We start from the raw sequence: 10,784 nt of genomic DNA on the forward strand, positions 1-10,784 counted from the left end.
CACGGGCTTCTTATTGACACGTCCGTCGGGCCCTCGGCAGCGCTGTAATTTCCGATTATTTGCTCCAGTTGGGTCTGTTTCCATCTTGAGAGGAGTACCCAGTAGAGTCGTCTCCTGCGCTAACCGGAGCAATAGGCAGTCTTAAAGCTGCGTCCTGGAAACACGCCATATGGTACCTCCATCCAGGCCCAAGGAGTTTGATGGATTGAGGGAATATGGATGAATCAACCGGATCTACAACTTCCATGTAGATAAGAACAGAATGTAGTATGCTTTGCATAGGCCATTGGCAACACGATGCGTATCGTCTCTCGAGGAACAGCGAACTGCCGGCTATATACCGTGTAGTTTGCGCGGGTTGACTGCGCATTTGCAGAAACAGTCAATAATCTCCGAAGCCAAGACAGCGGAGGCCCCTACTCCGTAGTTTAGGGGGCGAACACGGTCTACCCACAATCACAGTCGGGTTATATCATGACTCCGTAGGTCAAACCTCCGTAAGAAGCGGAAATATGCCACCTGGTCCGTGCATATCAAATGGAAAGATGTTGTTGGGGCTCCAAATATGACGCCAAGGAAGAGGCGTCAGGGGGGATGGTGGAGTTGACACCCGGCTTGTGGATGTTATTTTCCGGCATAAGATGTGATTATGTCACAATGCCTGATCGACTGATCGGCTCGGATTGACGGCATTAATTAATTAATCGTGACCATAGCTAGGCGAGGGAGTCTAGGGTATGAAGAAAGTGACAAGAATGACAGGGAAGATCTTTGCGCCGGAAGAGGATGTTTGTCGAGAACATGGAGAGTTCGATGGTTTCTCGTGACGTGATCATGTCTTCCGCAACCACATGTGGCTCCTATTGCCGCTTTCGGTACCTCGTGCTGCACCTCTCCTCCCGGTCGCAGGAGCTTGGTTTCCCTCTTCCAGCCCCGAAATCGTCTACTGTCGACAAATAAACAATTTCTGGTCGAGTTCGGACGGCTTTCTTTTCGTTTCTTTTCTAACGAGCAACTCCCACACTCTCACTTATTCGGTCATTTCTGTTTCTTTGCTGGCTCCTGCATGGCCACTCGCTACCGACCTCAACCAACCCGTTGATAGGAGAAATAATTCTCTCGACCGGACATCAGTATCGCATTGTGTCTTTCGAATCCCACCGCAATCGAACCTCAGACAGTCAGGCGACATCCAAGGAAGCTTCACGGGCTTGAGACTGGTGGAACTTCGGTGCGGCGGCCGAGATCACACTTCAAAGGCCTCGAAGCGTCGATGCTTTTGCGCGAATGGGTTATTCTCTGCACGTTTCATGCACGGCGGTAATAATAGGGAAAAGAGAAAGGACTTGAGGCGATCGCACGACGAAGTCGACTGAAATTTCCATGAATAATGACCTCTGCCTCAAGTACCCCTGTTCACCACCCCTCCGCCGATCATTCTCAGCCAGCAGACTCGCATGCTTCGGGAAATGCACGTCCAGCGACCACCACAGCGGCAGCGAGAAACAGCGCCGATGATAACGACCACGATGCTACAAGCCAGAAGGAAAACATCAGTCCGCTTGGAGGCGATGCAGCGACGAAAGCCGATGCAGATCGGGATACCGGACACAAGCAAGGGGGTGCGGAGGATGTAGACGACTTCGGCCTCCCTATCCGCGCACGCCCCAAACCGCCACGGTCCACGGGCGAGGCTTCAGAGGATCAGGAATTGTTCCATGATGTCGAGGAGACGGTGTCGAGCAACGCGGCCGCCAGTAAGGGAAGTGAGCGGGAGAGTGATAACGCCCTAGAGTCCGCCCCAAAAACATCGAAAGAAGATCAATCCACCACGGAAGATCTTTCCGAACAAGGCGCACAGTCATCGACCCCTATGACCACGGAGAGCGACACCGCACAAGATAAGAAGGCAATGGGATCCATGGATGCTGAAAAACCTGCACCTCCCAGCGACGTGCCTCCCGCTGGAGAGAACGGGTCACCACCGCCTTACACAGAGAAAGCGCAGTCGGAGACGTCTGGCGCTTCCGTTCAACATCACCCTAAACATAAAAAGCGTGCAAGTCTCAAACCTTCAGAATGGTCGCATCAACGACTCAACGCGCCCCAGGAATCGGAAGATGAAGCGGAGGAGGAGAGCGAGGACGAGTGGAGGGAGATGCCTGCGCTGGACGAATTTGATGTCTACGATGACTACGGTCGATTGATTGCGCGCGGCGCAAAGACAGAAGATAATGAGGCTGTCTACAATGGGCTGGGGGGCGCCGGAAGGGGATATACCCGTGTTCAGCTTGATGATGACGCCGAGTCTGTGAACAGCCTTGACGAGGACACGAGCTACCTTTTCAAGGAATCTGCCGCTAATGCTGCGGGTATCGAAGACGAAGAGCTCCGCGATGCGACAAGCCAACTCCAAGCGACTAAAGACCTTTTGACCGAAAGCCAAAGGATAGCTTACGTTGGAGTCGCGAGGTTGTCTATATATCAAATGACCCGGGACATAGAAAGAGCTCCCCAGACTCGGGGCACTCGCAAGGCACGACAAAAATGCATTGACTCGACCCGAAAATGGGGTCAAGGGATGATGGCTAGAATCTACTCGCATATGGAAATTGACGCCGCAGAGCAAGTGATGATTGAACAATTGGCTGAGCACGGTGTTGAGCCATCCGATCTCGTTCGACCGCTCATGCAGAACGCTCGAGTCCAGAACCCCTTGGCAAACGAAGAGGAAGATGCACCAAAGGAGTCCATCTCCACCACAGCATCTCCCAGTTCAAAAGATGCTGGTCGAGGCAGCCTGTCCACAGATCTTGACAGATCCTCCATGTCCAGCGCGCCTCCACCCTACGACATGCACGAGGGAGAGGACCTTCCAGAAGTCAAGACTCCATCTCAAATGCCCACGTCGGCCAAAATTGACATTGACCTCCGCTGGACCGTACTTTGTGATCTTTTCCTTGTCCTCATTGCCGATTCATCATATGACTCACGATCCCGAACCCTGTTAGAAAGAGTTGGGAAATCTATGGAAGTGCCGTGGCTTCAGATAGCTCGTTTTGAAAAGCGAGTCATCGACGCTCTTGAGATGCAGGAAGCCGCAGAAAAAGAAACCTGGGACGAATCGGACAACATGGAAAAGCGGCGCAAGTTGGCACTTAAGCGGAAATATATGATCATGGGCATAGCTACAGTGGGTGGAGGTCTGGTTATTGGCCTCTCAGCTGGACTCCTGGCCCCCGTCATCGGTGCCGGTCTCGCTGCTGGGCTGACTACTGTGGGAATATCGGGTACTGGTGCCTTTTTAGGAGGAGCTGGTGGGACGGCGCTCATCGCTTCAGGTGCCACGCTTACTGGTAGTACGATTGGATTGAAGGCATCCCACAGACGTATGGGCGCCGTCCAGACCTTTGAGTACCGTCCTTTACACAACAACAAGCGGGTCAATTTGATCGTTACGGTATCTGGTTGGATGACTGGTAAAGTCGACGATGTACGACTGCCGTTCAGTACAGTTGATCCCATTATGGGAGACCTGTACTCAGTTCTGTGGGAGCCAGAGATGCTGCGAAGTATGGGTGACACCATTAAGATCTTGGGTACAGAGGTGAGTCTTGGATCGCCTTGACAATCTGTGTTCTTTTAGCTGACTATCATTCGCAAGGCTTTGACTCAAGGGTTGCAACAAATTCTGGGAAGTACTGTCCTCGTAGCCCTTATGGCGTCTCTGCAGTTACCACTGGTACTTTCCAAGCTTTCATACCTGATCGACAACCCTTGGAATGTCTCCTTGACACGCGCGAATGCCGCGGGACTGATTCTCGCGGATTCCCTCATGGCTCATAACCTCGGGAAACGTCCTGTGACACTGCTTGGATTCTCCCTTGGTGCAAGGGTCATTTTCTCTTGCCTGAAAGAGCTCGCCGATAAGGGCGCACATGGCCTCATCCAGAATGTCTACCTCTTTGGATCCCCGATAGTTGCTAACAAGGACGAGTACCTGAAAGCTCGCAGTGTCGTTTCTGGACGCTTTGTCAACGGATATAGTTCAAACGATTGGATTCTGGGGTACCTGTTCCGCGCCACAAGTGGTGGTATCATGCGTGTCGCTGGTCTCGCTAAGGTCGAGGGAGTCCCCGGAATCGAGAATTTCGATGTCACGAAGCTTGTCAACGGTCATATGGACTATCGTGCAGCAATGCCTCGGCTTCTGAAAGAAGTTGGGTGGGAAGTGCTGAGCGAGGAGTTTGCAGAAATCGAAGACCCTGACCCCGATAATCATGGCGAGCGACAGCGAGAGCTCATCCGTGAAATTGAAGAGGCCCGCAGGGAAGCCGAAGCTAAGCCGGATAAAAAGCGATTTGGTTTGTTCAAACGCGGGAAATTGGCGCAAAAGAAGGGTTGGGAGACTTACGACGTTGATCGCAATTCCCCAATTCCTCGCAGCCCAAGCGAAAATGATGGGGCTGGATCGGTGTTGTTCGACATCGATGCGATTAAGGCCGAACTAGCCTCTGAGAGTATTGAAGTGAAGCAGCTGGAGTCGACTCTGCCGCCCATGAAGTTGGACTTGAACCCTTCTCCAAGCCCAACGTCGAGCGCATCATCACCGGCCGTTGACAAGCACGCTCCAAAAGCAGATGCTTCTACTTCCCGACCATCGGCTGAATCGACTCCCGGTCACAAGTCGCAGGACATACCCTCTTCCGTGCCTCCAGAGGAGCAGATTGAACTCAGCTTTGACACAACCTATCATGAACCACCTCAACGTACGCAGTCCTCTTTCGAGCCATCAACAGCTGCTGAGCTTGATCCCCATGGTTCGAGACCACCGCTTCGATCTTCAATGACGATGCCGGTTGGCGTCGGCGCAAGCGCGCTCGGCGCTATGGCCCTTGAACCAAACGCTTGGGCTGACCATGACTTCGGAAATGGAGATGAAGGGGAGATACAAATGAGTTTTGAGTAATGAGTCATGGGTTATACATACGTTTCAGGTCGGCTCATTCTTTATTCCAAGCCTCCCTATATAAGGAGAACAACACGATCTCACGGCGTTCAGACGGGTTGAACGATGATGCTTCTTTTCCATGCTATACATTGCTTGTCTATTGTTATCTTTCTATCCATACATTGTCATCCGTATAGAGGCATGTTGTCATATAATTAGTGGACGTCTTCCGAGGTGGTTTGGTGTATTGCATATTATTATATCCCTTGAGAGCAATACATGGCGTTTTTGTATCCGTTCAGCTTCTGACTGAGTTTCTTGAATATTAGCCAGTGATAATCTCCTATAATCCGAACATTAAAGATTCTACTGACTGGAATGCTGTTGACAAGCGCTGGAGCTAATTCAATCTAAATGCGATGCGGAGAAACGCCAACGCCACGATAGCGTGTCACACCAACCACACGCGTCACTTCCCACTTTCTCCCACCTGCAATCATGTCGACTCTCTGAATCTTCTCCACCTGGACCTTTTTGCACAGTCGCAAGCTTGCGATATCGACTAGTTTCTATTAATTTAACAAGGCCTCATTCTCACGCATGACGCCCAAGCCGGTCCGGAGGCAGTCTGCGGTTTCCGAGGTTCGTGTTCTAGTGCCTGGCCATGCCTGGCCACGGTTCCGCTGGATCGGTAGCATTAACGAGCGCAAAGTGCAGATAACCATACGCCTCCATATAGTCCGATCCTGAAGTCGCTCATTAATCGCTGGCTCCTCACGTGCGATCCATTCACTCCTTGAATCCTCGACAGCTCTCGCCATGGTCCGTCCAAAACCGAATTCGAGTTTCGCGTCCAACCGCATGACAAGAAGCAACTTCACCGGGGAATCATTACTATCGACGTTCAGGCCTACCACATCCAAGCTTCCTGCTAAACCAGAGCCCGCCACCGACGATGAGCCTATCAGCTCCGAAGAGGATGTGGAAAGCAATGCCTGTTCCAGCCAGGGATCCGGAGCTCGTCGAAGCCCGAGTCTTCCTAAGATAACATTGGAGGAGAAGCTCGCGAAAAGCTCAGAGGGACAGGCGGAGGATAAGGACGGCAAAAACAGCGCGAAAGGAGCCCTTCGGCGCAAGCGAGGACCAGAAGTACTGGGTACTGCAGGGGAGAGCGACGATGACGATATGTTTCGGGGTATGCGGTCCTCTCAGAGCGCGAAACGCACATTTCAATCCCGAACTCGAGTTTTCGGGAGGACTAGCTCCAGTGTCGTGCCATCTCAGACGGAGTCGCCTTCTTCGGATAGCCGGAAGAAGAAAAAGAAATCCAGCCCAAACAAGACTAAATCCAAGTCAGACAAGAAGGAGGCCGGGTCGCCGAAGGAATTCAAGGTGCCAATGAACATTGATATTCCAAGTCCGGTCAAATCTCGCCCATCTCCTCAGTTCAAAATGCCCGGCCTCCCCGATGTCATTTCTAGCTCTTTTGCTACGTCCTCTGCTCAAGTCTTCGACGATGATTCCGGCTCTACCACACCGCTCAGCTCCCTCTCCTCTAGCGTGGTAGATGCCTTGGACACTATGTCGGAAACTGCTGACGACCCGATCGCTGCTGACCAGACAGTCTGCCCTTGGTGCAAAGAACCGGTCGATCCGGAATCGCTTATGCGCTTCCAAGCACAGTCTAAACAACGGATTCGAGAACAGCAGCGTTTCTGCGAATCGCACAAGACAAGCTCGGCCGAGAAGGAGTGGCGCGAGAAAGGATACCCGGAAATTAACTGGGACAGGTTCGATGAGCGTATTAAGCGTCACTTCGACGACATAGAAAGTCTCCTGGTGCCGGAAAGTACATCATACTACAGGAACATCCTGGATGCGTCATTGAAATCTGGTCAAGCAAAGAACTTCCGTTTGACGCTAGATGGAGATGGGTTGGAGACCATATCGTGCGGCTACTACGGCACACAGGGTGCTGCTAAGATGTGAGTTGCCTCTCTAGTGCCTAGTTTTCTAATCCGATGGTGCTAATTCGTCATGCGTCTAGGTTACACGCATTGACGACACGGTTCTCGCGCACACTTCGCCGACTTGCGGCTGACGATCACATTGTCAAGAAGACCGGAGTTGTTGGTTATGCACAGCACGTACTTGTTCCGGAGCTGGCGATGAGACTGGTCAAAGAAGATATGGGGGTCAATGATGAAGCTGCACGGACGATACTGCGGGAGAGTATTGAGATTGGAGAGAAGCTAAACTTCGCCTTGAATGATAAGGTGCCCATTCCTGTGGAGGAGGCTGAGGACAGCATATGGGTGGATGGATAGCTGAGATGTTCACTCATGGTCGAGGTGTGTCGGAGTACTTTCGGGGTAACTCTTTTCTTTTGAGGATTCCACTGCGATGTTAATTGACTGCATAGTATAGTGAGTGTATATAGGTAGGAAGAACGACAATCATAAGTTCAAGATGCTCTATCTACGAGGTGGGTATGCCAAACACAATGAAGTCTTCTGCGCTTCGGATACTGCCGAGTGGCTGGCTCTAGCCGTCCTGAGAGATAAGCTTTTCCTGCCCGAACGAGTAAAAAAGAGGGGGCGTCGGCAAAGTGCGATAACGATAAGCCTGGGGTGGTTGACGTAAGGCGGAGAAGGCGCCAGTGTAACCCCAATGCTTCGTACATTCGGAACCATCTTCCTTCCATCCCCATCCTTGTTCTATCCCGCCCCTTCAAAAGATGCCTCCGGAGATGAGGGAAAAGCACATGGGATTATTCATGGCGCCATCGGAAACTACACCTCTGCTGGTGGTCAATGTCGCTCCCCAGCGATATCGCTATCCTCATCATACATTGCGACGGATCTGCACTTTCTCCCTGAGCTTGGTGTTGGTCATCGCAGTAATATTGTTCCTCATTCCGTCTGCCATTCTTCCTCGTGATGGTGGCTCTATTCTGTCCTACCTCCCTGGAGCCCATCCCTTCCCGCATGCCTCCTGGCCTCATGGAGATGGTCTGTCCTACGAAGAGCTGCAAGCCATCCTCCAAAATACTCCTTCGGCTGCGAAGGAACGCGAATGGAGCAGCTACTACACCGCGGGTCCCCATCTTGCCGGCAAAAACCTGAGTCAGGCAGTATGGACGCAGGAACGCTGGAAGGAGTTTGGCGTCGAAGACACGAGCATTGTGGCGTACGATATCTACCTCAATTATCCCGTTGACCATCGTCTAGCTCTATTGAAAAAGACTGGCGATGCGACCGAGGTTACCTTCGAGGCTTCCCTCGAAGAAGATGTGCTGGAGAAAGACCACACCAGTGGTCTGCCTGATCGCGTGCCCACTTTCCATGGGTACTCCGCTAGCGGCAATGTCACCGCTCCGTTTGTATACGCTAATTTTGGCACGTACCACGACTTTCAAGATCTTGTGGACGCCAACGTGAGCCTCACCGGCAAGATTGCGATCATTAAATATGGTCGCATCTTCCGTGGGCTCAAGGTGAAGCGCGCTCAGGAGCTGGGTATGGTAGGTGTGGTTTTGTACGATGATCCGCAGGAGGATGGAGACATCATCGAGGAAAATGGCTACAAAGCTTATCCGGACGGCCCGGCTCGTAATCCAAGTGCTGTTCAACGCGGCAGCACCCAGTTTTTGAGTAAGCATCGCCCTGGTTCTTGCGAGTCTGTAACCCGAGCTTTGGCTGAACATAGTTGCAATAGGTATCGCCCCAGGGGACCCTACTACTCCTGGATATGCATCGAAGCCGGGATGTGAGAGACAAGACCCGCATGGCTCGATTCCATCGATCCCCTCCCTGCCGATCTCGTACCAGGAGGCCCTTCCTCTTCTGAAGGCTCTAAATGGTCATGGTCCTAAAGCGTCAGACTTCAACGAGTGGTGGCAAGGTGGCAAGCTTGGCTCCAAGGGAGTCGAGTATAACATCGGTCCTTCGCCGGACGATGTTGTCATCAACCTCTACAATGAGCAGGAATATGTTACGACACCGTTGTGGAATGTTATCGGTGTTATTAAAGGCTCAATTCCGGATGAGGTCGTTATCCTGGGCAACCACAGAGATTCCTGGATTGCTGGCGGCGCTGGAGATCCAAACAGTGGTTCAGCCGTTATGAACGAGGTCATCCGCAGCTTCGGCGAAGCCCTCAAGGCCGGGTGGAAGCCGCTGCGCACCATTGTCTTTGCAAGCTGGGACGGTGAAGAGTATGGCCTGTTAGGATCCACTGAGTGGGTCGAGGATAACATTCCCTGGCTCTCGCATGCTAACATCGCGTATCTTAATGTTGATGTTGCTGCATCTGGAACCCAGATCCATCCCGTGGCCAGTCCTCTCCTGAACAATGTCATCTACGATGTGACCGGTCTCGTCCAATCCCCTAACCAAACGGTTGAGGGCCAAACTGTCCGCGATGTCTGGGATGGGAGAATTGGCACCATGGGAAGTGGAAGCGACTTCACTGCTTTCCAGGATTTCATTGGCGTCCCCAGTTTTGACATTGGTTTCAGCCGTGGCAAGCAGGACCCCGTGTATCATTACCACTCCAACTATGATAGCTTCGACTGGATGGATCGGTTCGGTGATCCGCAGTGGCTGTACCACGAGGCTTGCACGAAGATCTGGTCTCTGGCCGCTGCCAAACTCGTGGAGACGCCCGTCCTGGCTTTTAGCGCCACTGATTACGGTGTTGGTCTCGGTGCGTATCTGGAGAAGATCAAGCCCTCCGCCAAACAGCTGCCCCATGGTGGCTCTTTCGACTTTGGCTCTTTGGACAGAGCCATTGCCGAGTTCCAGGAGGCGGCAGTGAAGCTCGATGTTCATGCTGCCGAACTGACTTCCCAACTGGACGAGGATCTTCCTTGGTACCTCTGGTGGAAGAAGGTGAGGTTGTTCTTCCAAATCCGCGCCGTCAACGTCAAATACAAGGAAATTGAGCGTCAATTCCTGTATGAGCCTGGCTTGGACGGGCGGAGCTGGTTCAAACACGTGGTGTTCGCACCTGGCATTTGGACGGGATACTCTGGGGCAACATTCCCCGGGCTGGTAGAGAGCTTCGATGCCGCTGACGTGGCCAACGCCCAGGTAAGCAGATCTCTTGGGGTGGTTTGTCTTTGTAAATGGCGACTAACATCGTTTCCTACAGAAATGGCGCTCCATTATTGTTGAGCGACTAGAAGCGGCCACAGAGCTGCTGAAGAAATAGATGACACTCATACATGATACACCATTTGGGAACGGGGACTTTGTCACATAAAGTCACAGATACGTGAGGTTCTGGACAGACTATAGCTTTCCTCTTTCTATACTACATATCATGTACTTGCGCACATCGGGCAGAATGTTGTATCACAGGATCACACTCATACTGGCACCAGGCATCTTCCTACCAAAACAATTGCTCTTGCGGCTTTCGCCAATGGACGCGTAGCGTGGTTATGTTTGCGGGAGTAAGTATGCACTGAGATCCAAACAAAGCATACATCCGAGGGTAAATTCAGCCTTCCACATCAGTACAAGGGACATTTTTGGTCTTGACTATCTCAGATTAGCAGGTGGCTCGGAGTGGTTGGACTGTAGTCGGCTCCTCGGTCGCGGTTGCTTTCCTCCTGGCGCTATGGAAACCGCGTGATGATGCCTAGATAGCTTGCATACAGTGGCGTCCCGACAACGTGCAGAGCTGAGCGCCCGCGGCCGGTATAACGGGGTAGCTAGGAAAGAAACAAAACGGAGAGTCAACCACACTTAAACCATTTTGCTTTCTATCGTAGTCTTAGGCCCCCACGATGCCATGGCCTGCTTCTGCTAAAGTACTTCCTATACCC

At 52.1% G+C, this 10,784-nt stretch overlaps 3 protein-coding genes across 3 annotated transcripts; all 3 read left to right on the forward strand.

Moving 5' to 3' along the window:
* Positions 1–1,390: 1,390 nt before the first annotated feature.
* ATEG_03834 (uncharacterized protein) lies at positions 1,391–4,969 on the forward strand (the record flags this gene model as incomplete). The annotated part of the gene is made up of 2 exons (XM_001213012.1): positions 1,391–3,607; positions 3,665–4,969. 2 exons carry the CDS (start codon positions 1,391–1,393, stop codon positions 4,967–4,969), a joined length of 3,522 nt encoding a protein of 1,173 aa, XP_001213012.1.
* Positions 4,970–5,770: 801 nt separating this feature from the next.
* On the forward strand, positions 5,771–6,940 carry ATEG_03835 (RTC4 family protein; the record flags this gene model as incomplete). The annotated part of the gene is made up of 1 exon (XM_001213013.1): positions 5,771–6,940. One exon carries the CDS (start codon positions 5,771–5,773, stop codon positions 6,938–6,940), a length of 1,170 nt encoding a protein of 389 aa, XP_001213013.1.
* A 748-nt stretch (positions 6,941–7,688) lies between these two features.
* ATEG_03836 (M28 family metallopeptidase) lies at positions 7,689–10,165 on the forward strand (the record flags this gene model as incomplete). Its single annotated transcript, XM_001213014.1, has 3 exons — positions 7,689–8,604; positions 8,669–10,044; positions 10,106–10,165. The coding sequence occupies 3 exons, from the start codon at positions 7,689–7,691 to the stop codon at positions 10,163–10,165; spliced, it is 2,352 nt and encodes a 783-aa protein (XP_001213014.1).
* Positions 10,166–10,784: the final 619 nt, after the last annotated feature.

This window comes from Aspergillus terreus, genomic scaffold (genome assembly GCF_000149615.1).
Source record: "Aspergillus terreus NIH2624 scaffold_5 genomic scaffold, whole genome shotgun sequence".
NCBI lineage: Eukaryota > Fungi > Ascomycota > Eurotiomycetes > Eurotiales > Aspergillaceae > Aspergillus > Aspergillus terreus.